The 18732-nt window shown below is 36.0% G+C and overlaps 1 protein-coding gene across 1 annotated transcript in view; it reads left to right on the top strand.

The window, feature by feature from the left end:
* Nucleotides 1-18732, top strand: part of Hsd17b12 (hydroxysteroid 17-beta dehydrogenase 12) — a 147849-nt gene that overhangs the window by 49988 nt on the left and 79129 nt on the right. Inside the window, exons 2-3 of the mRNA XM_047516626.1 lie at nt 7060-7106; nt 10218-10293. Of these exons, the coding sequence (XP_047372582.1) occupies nt 7060-7106; nt 10218-10293 (123 nt within the window). The remainder of the gene's footprint in view (nt 1-7059; nt 7107-10217; nt 10294-18732) is intronic.

Here is an 18732-nt window from a genome sequence, read left to right as displayed (position 1 = left end):
AGTCCTCTTCCCTCAGCTGTTTCTCAAGATGATGTTCAGCAGTGGCTTCTTAGAAATCCTTTCAAGCTTGTTCCTGACGACAGTTGTTTAATGTACACCATTGTCAAGGATCGGGTTGCATGTTGTGCTCAGTCCATTAGACACTGCCCTTTCAGTTTTTCATTCCTGATTTTGTTAAACTTGCCCTTCCTTTCATCCCCTGCCCCATTCCTGCATTCATTCCCTCTCACCCCAGCACATCTACTCAGAGCTGCTGTGTCAGAAGATAAAGCAGGTGTATTACTATATAATGAATTTTGTAGACATGTTTATGAAATGGTGAAAACAGCTAAGGGAGATATGTTTGTAATAGTCTTTATTATCAGGAGCTGTGTCCCAGGAAAAAGGGGGGACAAACAGCCACAGTTGTGAAAGGATAACATTGTTTAGAAAGCCAAATTTACTGTTCGTGTGAGCAGTTACCTGGAATATTAATCTCTATGCTGGGGAACATCTCCTGATTCCACTTACTTATCTCCTTGTGGACAGTTTACTGGTGCCATGTTGAAGAGAAAGACAGAAGAGATAACATGAAGTCAAAATATAAAATATTTTTACTTCTATATAATCTAAAGACTACATTGTGCATGTTTTGTAGCACTGTCTCCTCATGATAAACACTGAAATAGCATGTTAAACAGTTGCCTATACTTTTAACGTAATCAGTTGAGGAAAACTGGTGCCCGCCCCCCCCACTGTATGATTGCACCTTTGGTAAATTGCTAATTTTATACTTGTAATTCTATTCTACACAAAATAGGTTTCACTATTCTATATTAAAACCGTTGATCAGAAAATGAAAAAAGATTAGTGGAGAAACTCTTAAGTTCAAATTCAGATTATTAGGGATTCTAATAAGAGAAAAATATGGGGAAGATATATCAAGGTAAATATAGAAAATTCTCAGAATTAAAAGTCACAAATTTCAAGACCCATTAGTGCCTAGCACCCATGAATGGAAAAACATCCACTGCAAGGTATTATATCAGGGAGTCTTAAAGAGTAAATAAGAATACTAAAAACCCCAGTGACAGAAAAGCAGGTTACTTACCAATGGTCTGAAATATGATGGTGAAACACTTTAAACAATATTTGTCCTTGAAGATAATGGAGAGTTGTCTAAGATGCTTTGTTAAAAATGATTTTCTGCTTAGAATTCTTCACCTAGTCAAACTATAATTTTGAGGTTTGAATATAGAGTTTTTAAAAAAATATGCAAAAGAAACTTGTCTCACACCATCAAATAAGGAGACATGATGACTAAATGTAATATAATTATCCTGGATGGGATCCTAGAACAGAAAAAAGACATTCAGTAAGGACTAAGGAAATCTGAATAAAATATGGACTTTAGTTAGTCGTTCCAGTATTGGTTCATGCATTGTGACAAACATACCATAGTAATGTAGGATGTTAGTACTGTCTCTTTTTTTGAAGTCTGAAACTATTCTAAAATAAAGTTTATTAAAAGAATGTTTGCAAACACATCTCCATGTATTTATTCTTGGGAAGCTACTGGCAGATATGCTCTCTCATACTGAGAGAATAGAACAAGATCTAGAAAAAAGGGCTTCCACACAGGAGAGAGGCCAAGGGAATTCCCAAGACCATGCTCGCAGACAACAGCTGTACCGTACGGCAGAGGAACCCTTCCAAGTTGGAGCAGGGTAACAGGCCCTGGGAAGGTGATCTCCAAGAAGGAAACAAGTAATCAAAGGAATGGGCCTGCTAATGTGGACAGTTGTGTTGAGGTCAGAGCATGGGGTGTTTATAAAGGAAAGTATGCAGATGAGGAGCCATGCAGTTCTGTTTTAGGAAAGACAGAAGGTTGACTAGAAAATGAAATGTAAGTATTTTGTACCGTTTGGATCAGTATTGAGAAATACATTTATTGAACCATAATAATTGTTGTATAACAAAAAATTTGACTAGACTTTATCCTTGATCTGAGGAGGAGAGTCCAAATTCTTTGGATAAACTTCTTATAGGAGTGCCTTTGTTATTCAGGGTGACTGTGACAGTTTATGCTAATGAGATGACTCATGGTGGAACCCTAGATAGCTTCAAGAGTTGGCCTGGACATGCCAGAAAGTTATGTGATTAGAACTTGAGATTTTGAGCCACTTGATATTATCAGTCCAGCCTCCTGACCTCTGGGAAGGGCCAGAGGAAATCCAGAGATTGACTTCCATCATTGACCAGTGATCCAATCAGTCATGCCTTTATAACGGAGCCTGATAAAAACTCTGGACACTGAAGCTGGGAGGAGCTTCCTGGTTGGTAAAGACATTCATGTGCTGGGAAGGCAGCGTCCCTCTCCTGATTCTATGCCCTGGGGAGAGGACACAGAAGCTCTGCATTTGGGACCTTCTCAGACCTTCTCAGATCCTATGTGTCTCTTCATTTGGTTGGTCCTGATTTGTATCCTCTATAACTGGAAGTTATTGTGAGTTCTGTAAATTATTCCAGTAGATTATCAAATCCCAGGGGCTGGTGGAAACCCCCAAATTTTTAGCCAGTTTGTAGTCAGAAATGTGGGTAGCCTGGGGACCTCTGAACTTGATGTCTGACATCAGAAGGGCAGTCTTGTTGGGTACCATGCCCTTACTTAAGGGATCTGTGCTAAATCTTGATGGAGAATGTCAGAATTACTTTGCAATAATATAAACACCATTGACAGAACGTTCTTGTATAACTTTATCAGAAGGATGGGGAAAACAAAAGGGGTGTGTAGAAGTTTTTCTCAATTGTAATAAGCCAATAGGGAGACCCTGTCTCAAAAAATAAAAAGGGCTGTGAATGTGCTCAGTGATTAAGGGCCCCTGGGATCAGCCCCTGGTACAAAAAAAGAAGAAAGAAAAAATATCTCCATATTTGTAACAACTAAGTAAGTAACTCATGAAGTGAGTACCACTATAAATCCCCAAACCTGGAGAATTTGGAAAAGGAAGACTCGATATCCATTAGGCAAATTTTGGAATCTCCAGACCTGGCAGATTCTAGCTGCCTATGACTGTCCTTGGTTATAAAGTGTGCTGTGCTGAGATCAGCTGGGGTTGGCAACTTCCAAAACAGACGCACACAGCAGAGTTATTCATATTCTTTTGAAATGTATTCCAGCCAATAATTTTAGTTGTAGAATACCAAATGACTTTACTGTCATTTAATTCTTAGTCATGTTCTTGTTGAGAGATTTTATTTTATTGTGGTGCTGAGGTTGTTACCAGATTTTAAACCTGTAATCTAAGAAATCTGATGTTGCTACTAGTTCATTGCTATAACTGCAGATGTGGCTTGCTTACTTCACAGTTACAGGCTTAAACAGAATAATCTACATACAAAAGGCTTTGTAAATAAGATAGGTCAGTGACTGATAGGTGTTTAGTGTAGAAGAGTGTAAGATATTGAATTTGTAAAGTGAAGACCTTTGAGATACCAGGTTCTCAGGCAAGCAGTCTTGTGTTTTACAATTTTAAAGATTAAAACTGCTGAGCATCATTCATATAGTCAGCAAATGTCTGAGTACCATGTTGAGCATATCATGTAGAAAGGAGCCTAGAATCTGATTGAAGAATAAAGACATGTAGATGCAAGGAATTATAATTCAAAATAAGGAGTAGTGAAGTGTCATAAGGTTGTGTAAAGTGCTTGTAGGAATTTAGAAAAGGAAGTGATTACTTTTGCTCAGAATGATCTGGAACAGTGGAATTGGTGGAGCTTGAATTTGACTTTGAAAGAAGAGGGCAGGAGGGAGGTTCTGGGAAGTTGGAAAGATCAGGGAAGTTTATCAAAGAGAAAGAAAAGGAGAGAACTGAACACTGTTAGCATGCGTTTGTCCTTTACTTGTGTAACATTACTGCTTCAGTAACAGGAATACAGTACAAAGTTTAGATCCTCATACTTCCAGAAATATTCAGGAGATGAAAAGTTAAAGGAAAGCACAATTATGTATTGATAAGGGGTTGGAGGAACTTTTCATGTGGTGCTCTATTTCATTTAGCTAGGTTCTATGACAAATGTTTAAATCTGTGTCTTAATAATGCTTCTTACAAACAAAACTGTAATGGTAAAAATATGAGTTACCTGTGGAAAATGCCAAGGAAACAATTTATTTTAAAAACTGATAAAGGTGGGGCTGGGTTGTAGCTCAGTGGTAGAGTGCTTGCTTAGCATGTGTGAGGTACTGGGTTCAATTCTCAGCACTGCATATAAATAAATTTAAAAAGGTTCATTGGCAACTAAAATATATATATTACATATATATGTAAAAAGTGAAAATATTCAAATACTTACCTTGTGTTCCTGTACAAACTATCCATCCATTGGGGTAACTCTTTAATGAGGAATAAGTTCTCTGGAAATATTCTACTTAATAGATGAAGATAAATGAGTGAATGCAAATGCTATCATTTTGCAACCCCTAATAAAATAATGGGTCTCAGCAGAGATCATCAATTACCACGAATATAACAAAAAGAAAGATAACCAGACCTGTGCCTTCTGATGTCAATATGCAGTATTGCTTATGAAGTATTCTTAGGGAAAAAAATTCAAACCTGAACTTGATCATGTATCTCTATATCCAACTACTAAAGGATAGAGGAACATGTTAAATCATATCAGGGAAATGCAGTCAGCAAGTGCCATGCTGAGAAAGCATAAGCTTGTGCTCAGTATGTTCAACAAATAGAGAGAGAAAATGAGAGAGTGTGTCTCTAAGAGTGAATGAGAGAGAGAGGTGGATGGATAGAACCTATAAATTTATAGAGATTTAACAGACATATTAACCAGTATGGAATATGGAATTTATTGAATCCTTATTAAAACAAATTATTGTTTTTTTTAAACATTTGGGGAAATTTATATTGATTAGATACTTGATTCAAGCAATTATTACAGTTTTAGTAGTATAATAATGATTTTGTTATTTTTAATAGCAGATACATAACTGAAATCAAGGGATGAAGTCATATGATGTTTGAGATTCATTTCAGAATAATCCTAGGTGGGGGAAACATGGAATATAGATGAAACAAGATTAACCTCAAGTTGATCATAGGTAAAGCTGGACCATGGGTATGTGGAGGTTTGTTTATACTGCTCCGGATATTTATTTACTTTTTTATTCCAAAAAGTTTTTTTTTTTTTTAATGCTAGAAATATGATGACTAAGAAGTTGATGAAAGTGTATGAGATTATGAAAGATATAGCCAGGAAGAATATGAATGTTTCCCATATTTCTGAATAGTAAAATTGGAAGCCATCTTATGTAATTTGAAAGAAGTAGCTTTAGGACAAGTATAAGAAAATCCTACAAGTTGTACCATAAGTTGTTTTCCATAATCTAATTGATTTAGAAAAGCTCATTTAGAGAAGTTTGGGGATATCCTTAATCTTTTGAAGCAGATGCTCATGCTTTGAACTCTTTGGGTGGAGGGAGGTTACTGGGAATTGAACACAGGAGCACTTTCCACTGAGCTAATGTCTAATCTCCAGTCCTTTTTATTTTTTTCAATTTTGAGACAGGGAGACTTTTGCTAAGTTACTAAAGCTGGTGTTGAACTTGCTGTCCTCTTGGCTCAGCCTCCTGAGTCAGTTGCTGGGATGACAGGCATTTGCCACCATGCCTGGTCTGTGCTCTGAACTTGAGAGAAACATGATTCCAGTATTTCAGGGTTAAGATACATGGTGTAGCTTGACCCGTCTTTTGTGTGTGTGTGTGTGTGTGTGTGTGTGTTCGTGGGAACCAGTGCCTAGAACCCAAGACCTCATACATACCAGGCAAATGCTCTACCACTGAGCCAAATCCCCAGTCCCACATTATAATTTTCAAATGTTTCTGCTACAAAAAACTTTAAAGGTTGTAATAGAAATATACTTTCACATAGAAGAATTCAATTTCTTGGTACTACCTTTAAAAATTAGTTTATTAAGATATGAATATAAATAATTGTGTACTTAGGAGCACATAGAGCTCAATGAATGCATACACACAGAAGTAATGCTGTCTTAATCAAGATGTAGAATATTTCCTACATCCCAGGAGTTTATACCCCTGCCCTGTAATCACCCCACAACCCCGAGGTAAGCAATATTCTGACTCCTGACACCAACAATTAGTTTTGCCTTTTCTTGAACTTAATAAATGGAAATACTTCATATTTTTGTGTCATACTTCTTTTACTCCATTATGTCTCAGGTTTGTCCATACATCAGTAGTTTGTTCTCTTATATTGCTGTTTAGTATTCATGGTATAATTATTCCTCGACTTTCCTCTGCATTACACTTGAGCATGCTTACCTACTCTGCATAAGTGAAGCTACTATGAACATTCTTTTGGTAGCTATATGTGTCTGTATCTTTTGAAATTGTTGGGATCATAGGGTAGGCATGGCTTTAGTTCTAGATATATTGCCAAATAGTTTTTCTGAAATAGTACCACTAGCATTATGTGAGAATTTTAGTTGCTGTACATCTTTACTTTATCCCTGATACTTTAGTGTTGCAGTGCATTTAATTTCAATGGTTGTGATGGGTATTCAACCTTAAATTTGAACCACTGGTGTTGCTATTTTGTTTTATCGGTGCTGGGATTGAACACAGGGCCTTGTGCAAGCTCAGCATTCACTCTACCACTGAGCACCTTCAGCCCCAGGTGTTGCTTTTTCACATCAAAACATTACACAGGCTGGGGATATAGCTCAGTTGGTAGTGTTTTCCTCGCAAGCACAAGACCCTGGGTTCAATCCCCAGTACCGCAAAAAAAAAAAAAAAAAAAAAAAAAAAAAAAAAAAAAAAAAGATGATGAAATATTTATTGGGCTGGGGAGATAGCTCAGCTGGTAGAGTACTTGCCTCACAAGCACAAGGCCCTGAGTTCGATCCCCAGCACCGCAAAAAAGAAAAAAGAAAAAAAAAAAAAATTACACAGGTTTTCTTGTGTGTGATTATTGGGTTTTAAATATGACCAGTCCCTCATTGTTGTTCTTAAACTAAAGTATTGTTTTTTTCCTTTCTCAGTTGTCACAGGTAGTACTGATGGAATTGGAAAATCATATGCAGAAGAGGTAGGTGATTTTCAAGACTTTTTTTTTTATTATTAAAAAATGAACAAATGTAGAATACTTTCATAATAGTTTCGATTTTTGAAAATAACGAATATCATACTGCGTAGTACAATAGGTTTTGTTTTTATCTTGTCAGAAATGCCATGGTTTTGTACATAAACAAAGAAAATTAAAGCAAATATCTGAGCAAAATAAGAATAAAACTTTCCATGATGTTTAATTGTAAGAAATTTAGTGTAGTTTTATTTTGTATCATTTAAGTGTGTAAAGGTCTCAGTTTTTAAAGTCAGTTATTTTCAACTGACTTTAGAAGTCAAATTTTTACAAGAAGGACTGTGGTTAACAGAAAGATATTGACAGACTCAGGCAGAGCATTGAAGTCCTGTGTACTGCAGGGAACGGCTAAGGAAGAAGAGGTGTTGAAGACCCATTTGTGAAGCAGAAACCTCAGCAATGCTCTTGAGGCAAGTGTCCTTGCCCTCCAGTCCCACAGAGGTCCCTGCAGCCACTGTTGTTACCCAGTTCTGGTGAAGATCCTGTTAAAGGCATTGAATCCCTCCCATCATTCCCCAGCTTTTAAAAATCATCTTTTTTCCCCCCATTTTTATATTGAAGAATGTCAAAACTGTAGAATTGTTTCAAGAAGAATACAGTGAACACCCATATACCCTTTACCTGGATTCACCAATGTTGGTGTTTGTCACTGTTAACTTACTTTATTGTTACTATTTTCATTATTATTGTTATTTGACTGGACCATTTGTAAGTACGTATAGATATCATAATAGTTTACCCCAAAATATTTTGGGATTAGTCTTGTAAGAACTAAGCACTCACCCTTCTAGCTCCATTACGATGCTCACACAGAATTTCACTTGACACAGTACTGTTATCCATGGGTAAGTTTTCCATTGTCCAAGTACTGTCCTTTATAGCTTTTTTCTTCTAATTGAAGATTAAGGATTGTATTTAGTGCCATATCTCTTAGTCTCCATTAATCTAGAAAAGTTCCTTAGCCTTTTTACTTTTTCTTTTATAACGTGTACACTTGATTTGCCTTTTTTTTTTTTTTTTTTTTTTTTGCCATGCCTGAGATGAAACCCAGGGCCTTGCACATGCTAGGCAGGCTCTCTACCACTGAGCTATATCCCAACCCTTTTTATTTATTTTGAGACAGGGTCTCCCGACATTGCTGATGCTATTGAACTTGCTATTCTCCTGATTTTACCTCCCAGGTAGCTGGGATTACAAGTGTGTCGGCAGGAGAAACAGTTCTAGCAGGATTGTTATGCAAGTGATATTTATCCTTGTGAGTTCATACTACCAAGAGGTATAAGAAATCCAAGTGTTTCATTATTGATTGTTAAGATAAACAGTTTGTTAAGATGCTGTCTACCTTGTATGTTAGTTAGCCTATTTCTATGTTGGTCAGCTTTCTGTTGCAGTGGCCAGTGTACCTGAAAAGAACACTTTAGAGGAGGAGAGGTTTATTATGGCTCACAGTTTCAGAGATTTAGTCCATGGTGGGGGGACTCCATTGCTCTGGGCCCAAGGTAAGGCAGGACATCATGGCAGAAGGGCATGGTGGAGGGACATTGCTCACCTTTTGGTGGTCACGAAGCAGGGATTGAAAGGGGCCATAAGGAAGATGAACTCTTTCCTGGCACATCCCCAGTGACCACCTCCTCCAGCCATGCCCCACCTGCCTACAGTTACTACCCAGTCCATTCACACTAGGATGGATTTATTAGGCTAGAGTTTTCATATTTTAATGACTTCTCCTCCAAACCTTTCAGCATTAACTAGCTTTTGGGGGACACCTCATATCCACATCATAACACCATGACTCTCCATTATAAATATAATTAATAAAAAGTATGTGGCATGGTACTTTGAGACTATAAATATTGCGTTTGCCAGCAATCTTTCATCCAGTGTTTTTAAGATCCATTGACAATTTTTGACTAAATTATTATTATCATAGTGCTTAAAAAATGTTGATTTTCTAATGGTCTTTGTCCTACGTTTATTAGATTTTTTTTCTAGAAATAAAAGCTTTTCCTTGTCTCCCCTCTTCTGTTAATTTTTTTTTTTAATATCAGTATAGCTAATGGATTCTTCAGTGGTTTTATAGCAGATTAATTTAAAAATTACCAGCCTTTGTTATTATAAAAAATATTCTTCTATAACTTCATTTGCAATACTACTCATTACTTAATAAAAGCTGCCTTTAGGATTTAAGACTAGAATATTAATTTACGAAATCACTTACAGTTCATAGAACCTAACTGATTGCTCATTTATAAACTGGAATAGTGCACTAAGAAGTTATGTGCATATTAGTTTTTTCCTTTCCCCCGTATTTGTATGTCCCTAGGGCAGTAACTGTATTCACGTAAATCTTTTTCATTCTATGCAGCACTTACCAGCATTGCGTACATACATAGAAGGTGCTCTTCAGGAAATTTGTTATTAATTTATTAATTTAACTATCTTAGTTTACCTTGGTTGTCTATAAATTATAATGCCCAAGTAAAAATTTAAGTATTTATCCTATATTTTAGGAGTTCCTAGCATTAGAGAAAACTCTAGTTTTCTTTGCTAGTCTTCTAATCTTTGTTTTATATCTTCAGTCCATGACAAAACCCTTTTTTTATGGGTGCATTGTGATTATACATGGTAATGGGATTCATTGTGACATATTTGTACTTGTACTTAACAAAATTTGATCAATTTATTAATCAGTACTTTCCTTTCCCTCTCCTTTGCAATGAAAACTTTCTTTTTAAAGCTGTTTTAAATTATTGAAGTAGTGGACATGTAACAATTTAAAAGACCCAAACAATGTACAGATTCAAAAGAAAAAGGAAAAAGTCACTTGCCTTCTAAAACACTTTGAGATTTGAGTACTTAGTTTAGAAAGACAGCCGTTTGAGAAATTCTGTGAAGACTTCATTATGGATTGCCTGTTTGTTACACTTGGGTTTATATTTTGAATTATCATCTGGTCGGGTTTTCCTTAAATGGGTATACATCTATATATATGGGTATATATTTATGTTTTAAAATGAAATGCAAAAGTGTAATTTGCATTCTCTTTTATTGTTTCAGTTAGCAAATCGTGGAATGAAGGTTGTCCTAATCAGCAGATCACAAGATAAACTGAACCAGGTTTCCAGTGAGATAAGTAAGTTCTTGCATTAAACACTCCACAATTGCAAAAGGATATAACTAATATGAGTTTAATGTTTTCAGGCAGATACCTAACACTGACATTTATTTAGAGTTCAGGAAACTTCTTTTTTATTCCACTAATGGCATGTTTTAAAGATGGACCATCTTTTAAATAACTTTTTATTTAAAAGTTTTTATTAATATTTCAAAATAATTTTATAAAATTATTTTAGGCCTATTGTAATTTGCTTGAAATGCCCTTTACCAACCCACCTATTTTTGTTGTTTAGAGTCAGATTTTCTGATTATTTTATCATGTTTCAGTGAAACACTGAATCCTTTTCTATTGCTTCATTTTAATAGTGAACATCTTTTGATTTCAGTGTCTCTAAATGCATAACACATATGTTTGAGAGCAAATATAAAAGGTGGCAGGTGCACCTGTGGCAGAGGTACTGTTTTTGAACTTACTTTCTAGTCAGACATATCTGAGACCTGAATTGTTACATGGCAAAGATTCTCTTAACTAACTTCTACTTAACCAACCTGGTGAATAAATCAGTGCCACACATTTTTTGGTAAAACAAACTGACCAATGTACCTAGTGTGCTGACCACCTGTGACTGGCAAACTTCTGGGTATGACACTTGTACCTACCCAAGTCAAATTGTTTCCTTGTTAAGAGTTAATTGTGCTAGGCACATGGCACACACCTGTAATCCCAGTGGCTCGGGAGGATTTTGAGTTCAAAGCCAACCTCAGCAAAAATGAAGCACTAAGCAACTCAGTAAGACTCTGTCTCTAAATAAAATACAAAATATTGCTGGGGATGGGCTCAGTGGTCGAGTGCCCCTGAGTTCAATCCCTGGTCTCCCCCAAAAAAGAGTTATTGTATTTGTTTCCAGACTTCTGCCAGATACATTTGTTATACATATTCTGTACAATGAAACATTAGTGTAAAAAGGGAAATTATTAGGCTGGGAGATAGCTCAGTCGGTAGAGTGCTTGCCTTGTAAGCATAAGGCCCTGGGTTTGATCCCCAGCACCCCCCCCCCAAAAAAAAAAAGGGAAATTATTTCTATAAAAACTACATCTGAATGTTCTGAGAAAGTGAGCAAAATGCATTCTTTCAGAAATTTGTTGTCAAATTTGATGTGACCAAGACGAATATAAAATATTTGAAAACTTATAAAAATCAAGAAATCTCTGGTTATTTCATATGTGAAACTTTTGCTGCACTTTAAAAGAATTGAACCTATAGTCATAAATAATACCTGGGTGTAGTACATGCAGAAGAGTCTATGGAATTCTGGTCTGCAGATCCAGTCTCAAAGATAAGGTCTTGACCCTGTGTACAGTATTGTGAATAAATTACATTTATCCATAGTTTAAATCAAAATAAAAATGATTACAGTGTGTATTCATCTCTGTGATTCCTTGATTTAACTTCTGAGAAGCCAACCAACAAATTGTACCAAATCTTCCAGATGAAAGAGGATTTCTTCTGTATTTTTTTTATTTTTAACATTGCCACTCACTTCTAATACTTATATAGTGCTTTATTTTTACACATTCTTTCATATGTGTCCTGTCCTTTCCTTCATCCCTCCAATTTCCTTGAGATAAATGTTTTGTTATTTCTTTCCAGACCATAGCTAGTCCTGTTGGACAGATTACATATTATAGTGTACTTCATCTTTATGCAAAACACAGATTTATTTTTTTCCTTTGGGTTCTGGGGATTGAATGTAGGACCTCACGCATCGTTAAGCATGTCTCTATCACTGAGCTACACCCCCTGTCCAAAAAACAGATTTTTGTTGAAGATTCCTAATATTAAATATGCTAAAATTAATTTTCAAAAAGTTTTTAAACCTGGCTAAGAGCACAGATCTTTACTAAACTAAACATGTGGTATATAGATATTTAATAGGTCTTTTGGCATTTAAGGATTTTAATATTCAAGATTTCAGCTATGTAAATGCAACACTGAAGGGCCAAGATATACAGCATTTTGCAATTTTGCTGAAATGTGAATTTGAATTAAGCCCGGTACTAATGAGCCTGAGGTTGTTACTGAAACAGTAGGTGAACTTATCATACTTCCTGGATCTTAGTACTGTTTCATTCTTAGCTACTGTGGTCAAGTGTATAAGAACTCTTAAAGTTATAGAAATACTGTGTTTGTGTTTATAGAAATGTTCTGTTAATGAAAGCAACTGTTAGTTGCTAGAAGTAATGGTTCAAAGGCAGAAAGTGGAAGCTTTTTCTTAAATGGAATGTTGAATTTTAAGTTCTGTGATGGGAATGAGCACACCATCTACTTGATATAGAAATAGGAAAAGCTCCCTCTTGACACTCTTTTTAGTAAGTACTCCAGCCTGCACAAAGTTTGCTCAGTGAGTCAGAAAATATACTTTAATGATATTTGAGAATTTGGTTAACTTTTGATATCAGGTGACTTGTGACTGTTGGCAGAAGCATGATCTGGAAGAAGACAGGATCCTGTTCAAACATGAAAAAAGAGATGGTAAAGGCACTGAATTGACATTTATTAAAAGGAATGTTTTTTTTTTCCTTGTTGAAAATTCTGAAAAAAATTTTTTCTGAGCATGATATAAATGTATTAAGATATGTGATATCAGCAGACCACATCATCATTTGAAAAAACACACAGAAGACTTACAAGTAAGGACATGTTTTAAATTGAGATGTTAATCTCTTTGAGAGGATAATGTTTTCATGAACCTGTCTGTTCCAGGAAAAGAGAAGAACCAGAATTCAGTGTTGACAAATACAAACTATCTCTACATCCCTTTAGTTTTGCCTTTAACACATCCTTGCTGACTGCCTGTACACCAGGCTCTGTGCTAGGCAGTTGAGACACGATGATGAATAAGTTGGATGCAGTCCTTGCTCTCCAGTGCTTATATTCTAGTGGAGGAGACAGTGAAAGCAAATGAGGAAAAATCCAAAACTCAAAACTAAGTCAAAACAAACACCCGGACAAATTAAGTAATTGCACTTTGTACCAGGTTCCACAAAGAAAATGAACAAAGGGCAAGAGAGGAAACAATGGAGAGGTTTTTATTTTGTAGCAATGTGTTGGGTCCTGTGCCTGCAGGATGGTAAAGGAGCCAGAATAACCCAAAGTTGCCTGTAATAGCGTTCCAGTCATGGACGTAGAGCACAAGGGAGGGAAGTTTCCTCTGGGCCTTCCTGCGGGTGTAATGACGGAGGGATTGTGTGTGTGTAAATTGCACATGGTAACTCTCCTCTTACATTCCAATTTCCTTAAGCTGTTGGAGCCCTGCCTTTACCTTAGGCCAAGGAAGTTGTGACCTCCTTGTCTTATTAAATCTAGGCTATCATGAAGCCCAAGTGTCAGTCAGCCAACCCAGCTAACTGTTTGAGCCCCTCCTAATTCTCTGGTACGTGAATCAGATAAAAAAAAAAATTTGGCCCATTCTGGTGTTACATCTTTTTCCTTGGTCTAATACTCAAAGAATGAATTCTCGTATGTATTTTTCAGCTTTCTACCAATACAAAACTCTTCTACCAATACAAAGTACCAAGTTTTGCAGTTATTTTTATGTATAAGTTTAAGGATCAGACTTTGTACATGTTCCCCAGCTGCAATCTAACCCTGTTGGTGGCAGTAAGGGATGGCCGGGTTGAGTCTTGAGGACAAGAGTAATCCTCTTGAAAGAAAACGGCCCTTGCTGTCGTGATGTTGTGTTCCAGGATCTTCAAGCCCGAAAGACTAATCTTGACTCAAGAGGGAGAGCAGGCTATTTCTGTTTGCACTGGCAAGGGAGGCTCAGAGAGCTCTCCTGTCATCATGCAAACTTGGATATTTGATGCCTTTATAAGCAATCTCTTGTGAATGTGAAGGGCAGCCTACTCATCAAAGCCAAAGTTCTTCAGAAAAATTTTAAAAGGACTATATATAGTTTGGTAGGGAACTAAACGTTTCACCAACAATGAATAAATGCCTCATCTGGATTGACTGATTTGATGAAATTACAGCTCTTTGTAAGGATACCTGTCACCCGTTGAATTAAGACAAGCTGAAAGTCATCACACATATAATAAGCTTATTTTATTATCGTTGTCAGCCAGGATTATTTATATATTAAGTATTTTTGCCAATTTTGATTTGTCAAAGAGAAGCACTCCTAGCTAATTTTTGAATGCTGAGCCAGGTTTTTATTTACAGTGAAGCACAATACAAAGGGCACTAGCTTCCTGAATAACCTGTGGCTCGCAGGATATAGAGATGGTGACATTTACCAGTCACGTTATTGTGTGGCAGTCTGTAATTCTGATTGGATGCACTTTAATCAGCTTTGATTAAAAACAAACTGTGGTGATTTTTTTGTTTTGTTTTTGTTTTTGTAATTCATCTCAGGCTGTAAAGCTGTAGGATGGCCCTTTAATTCCATTTTGCTGGTCTGTACTTGACAAGAGGAATAGGATAGGTAGAAAAAGGTCCATTCCACTTCTTTCCAGTCCTTATTTGTGATTCACATCTGTGTAGCTAAGATGTATATTTGACCAGATAAATTTGTTTTGCAATTTTGTGATGCAGAAACAGTTTTATTAACCCACTGTGTGTTATCATCCTATGTATAGGAAACATATAAAAAACTTAAACTGAGCAAGAAATATACTGGTTATGATCATTTTGAAACAAATACTATGCTTTTAGAATTCTTTTCTTTGGAGAAAATAGGGTGAATGATTAGCGCATTTGAAAATATATATTTCCAGGTGTGTATATGAAAATCTATATAAAGGATATATAAGCTCTAGATTGTGATTTCTAACCTATTTTAATATGCCTGTCAATTTGGTTTTAATATTCTCAAGAATGAAAACTTGGAACTTTATGGTTTAAGACCCTCTTGTTATATTTAGCCTATTTCATTTATGTAAGGTCAAGATACAGTAGTTAACACATAAAGACCTTTTTGTTTAAGCTCAGTGAAGCCAGAATGACATGATATCAGGATTAGAGAGTTAATCTCAACATAACTCTTAGAGTCACATTTTAAAAATCACTTCTATAATTGCAGAAATATCTTAATTGCCCTTAGAGTTCATGTATTTCAAGACCAAAAACCCAAATCCATCCAACTTGCCTCTGTTGGTTTTGCCTGTAGTACTTGAAACTGTGCAGGTATTCTCTTGTTCTAAGATCTCCAAATTTGTCAATGTTCCTGGCCCTTCAGAAAGTGATATCCTGTTCTACATGTAAAACTGAGACTTCTCAAGCTATAGGAAAGGTCCCAGGTTAGTTTCTTTTTTCTTTTTTTGTAGTTGTAGATGCACAGCATACCTTTATTTTATTTGTTTATTTTTTTGTGTGGTTCTAAGGATTGAACCCAGTGACTCACACGTGCTAGGCAAGTGCTCTGCCACTTAACTACTGCCCCAGCCCCCAAGGTTAGTTTCTTGGAAGGTCTTTGAAGCATTGCTTCTACATATGGGAGTATAATCCTTTCTTCTTACCCGTGTTATTGTCATGCCTAATTAAATGAGATTTACCATTAAATGAAACATCTCTGGCATGGTCATGGTTACAAATTTGTTTTGTCTAATTATATTGTGGTAAGAAGAAAGATGGATTTTTATTAGGCCAATGCAAATAATTACTTTGCCATGTAAAGTAAAAGAATTCAATAAGACATAATATTTGCCTGTTATTCTTATTAGTTTTGTAGACAGGGTCAATCAATATGTGTTACATTTTCTACAAAATTGTCATCTTTAAATTTATCTAATAAATTGCTAGTTTATGTTCCAGTTACTATTGCTATGCCACAAACTACCTCAAGCTTATTGAGGTAAAGCAAAATTCATTTCAGATACTCTCAAGTTCTGCCAGGACTTTTGTTCCTCATGGCATTACTGAGATAACTCAGTGATATTCCACTGGAAGATGTTCTAGAAGGAAGATCCAAGATGGCTTCTCTCACAGGTGTTTGCCATGGCCAGGGATGGCTCCTAGGCTGGACTCAGCTGGGACTATTGAAGAGAGTACCTGTCTCTAGCATGGCCATCAGGGTAAATGAACTTCTTATCTGGTAACTCTTTGCCCCCAGAGTGAACGTTTCAGGAGAACCAGGAAGAAACTGGTGTCTTTTGTGACCTGGTCTCAGAATTCGTGTAGTATTGCCACTACATTGTCAAAGCAGTCATGAGTCTGTCCAGATTTAAGGGGAGGGGAATAAACTCTACCTTTTTGGTTTTTTACCCCAGTACTACAGAACAAACCCAGGACCTTATGCATGCTAGACAAGTACTGTACCACTGAGCCACCCCCTACCCCTAGACTCCACCTTTTGATGAGAGAGTAACATGGTAAAATTGGCAGAGAACATGTAGGATGGAAGATGTTATTGGAAAGTACAATCTTTATTTGGAAAATATAACCTGCTACTTTGTAAGCTGTATTAAGGTTTCCCATGGAATATTTTTTGCTAAGTTATGAGAGCTGAGTAGGGACAGCGTACCATTTAAAAATGTATTAATTTCAGTTTGCCCAAGTGTAACCAACCATAATGAGGGTTAGTGCAAATTGAGAAAGAAAAGATATTTTCTCAAAATTACTATTAATTTTTTTCTCATTGGTTCAATTCAGTGTTGTGAAATTATTCTTATTATTTTTTTTAGTTGTCGATGGACAACAATACCTCCAGTTTATTTTTATGTGGTGCTGAGGCTCAAACCCAGTGCTTCACACATGCTAGGCAAGTGCTCAGCCACTGAGCTACAACCCCAAGTGCCATGAAATTAATTATTGTTCTACTGTCAACAGCATGCTTTTACAAAAAGTATCTGATTTTGGAGTGTAGAACCCTGTGAATACTGAGTTTCCTGGTGCTGACAATCTGTTCTTGGTGGCAGTGTTGTGTACATGGGAGGAAAACCTGGCCCATGAGTAGATTCTCTGCAGCATCAGCAATAGTTAAGAGTACTGATTCAGGCTTTGCTGAGTTCCGTTGTTCTTTTGATGTTTCTTCTAAGGTTTTGAGGTTCTACCCTCTAGTTTATTGCCAGGGCTTTTATTTAAGCTTGGAGGAAGAGTAGGACCCACATGTGAAAAGACCAATGATTAATTTATTAGAGTAATTAGCAGTGTCAGAGTGGAATCCCCTATTGGGATATAACATAGAATAATTAAAATAATTTAATCAAGGATTATCCTGAGACCATGAGCCTTATTATGAACTCTAAAGGCATGGATAACTCTCCAGGGACTTCCATAAAGTGTGATTTTAAATTGCCACCATTTAACAAGAGTGTTTTATACTTAGAAACATAATCTCAGGCATTGTTTTTTTGTTTTTTGCACAGGATCATGAATATATTTCTCTCCATCTTGAGAAGTATTACAAGTGTTGAGTCATATTCATTATTAGTTACACTTTGCCTATGCATAATTGAACAGGATGTTGAATTTCTCTTATTGATTTAATAGTTCTTCCCATATTATGGGCTTGATAACAGAGCAGCTCTTATAAGAGAACAGAACTAATTAAAGATATGGAGAAGACATTCTCCAGTTAATTCTAAGAATCCTCCTTGCTCAATAGTGCTACCTAGTGACTGCCTAGGCAACACCAAAGATTGTTTGGCTCTCAAATATATCTTAACAGACAATTGTATTATTCTTAGTTTGAGGCCCAAGTTTGTAAAGACAGCAACATAAAATGTTGCCAGAACATTAGTCGTTATACCAAAATATAAGCAGAAGTCATAGGTGCCCAAGACGATAAGTGATTACAGTCTTGGTTTAGAGTGACAGAAATTAAAATAAAGGATAGCTACAAGAAACAATAATAATTAGGGAATATTTCTTTAGAAATGGGAAACTGTAGTAAAAAAAAAGTTCAACAGAATGACCAGAGTCAACACAAAAGCTCAAAAAGTTAACAGACACTTAGGAAGGGAGAGTGTTCTGGGAGATACAGAATCTTTATTCATCAGACTGGATACTGAAGGAACAGAATAAATTTTTATATTCTCAAAAATGAATTTTCTCCTTAACTGGTTCCGGACTACTTAAGATATTAGTCGTCTTTGTTGATTTCAATATATTTTATGTACCCAGTGAAATATAAATTTAGATGACAAGTTATCACTTTTATGTTAGATTAAAATATAATAATATTTCTGTTACTGTATTAATAAGATAATGCACATACTACTTTGAGTTTGCCATCCTAATTGTAGTTTTCTTTATGAATTTTAATCTTTAGAATTTGTCTAGGTAATCAAAGGTTCCTCATTATTGAACTCACTGTGAATGTTTATAAAGGATCTTAAGGTCAATTAAGAATCATATTTAGGTTGATATTGCAGGGCAACAGAATCATTATTGATACCATGTTTGTCAAAGAGATGACATTTGAAGTTCTCTGCAGAGGGTGGGGGAGTTAAGTTC

Source organism: Sciurus carolinensis, chromosome 11, assembly GCF_902686445.1.
Source record: "Sciurus carolinensis chromosome 11, mSciCar1.2, whole genome shotgun sequence".
Taxonomy (NCBI): domain Eukaryota; kingdom Metazoa; phylum Chordata; class Mammalia; order Rodentia; family Sciuridae; genus Sciurus; species Sciurus carolinensis.
Note: the sequence above shows the minus strand (reverse complement) of the source record. Positions and strands in the feature narration are given on the sequence as shown.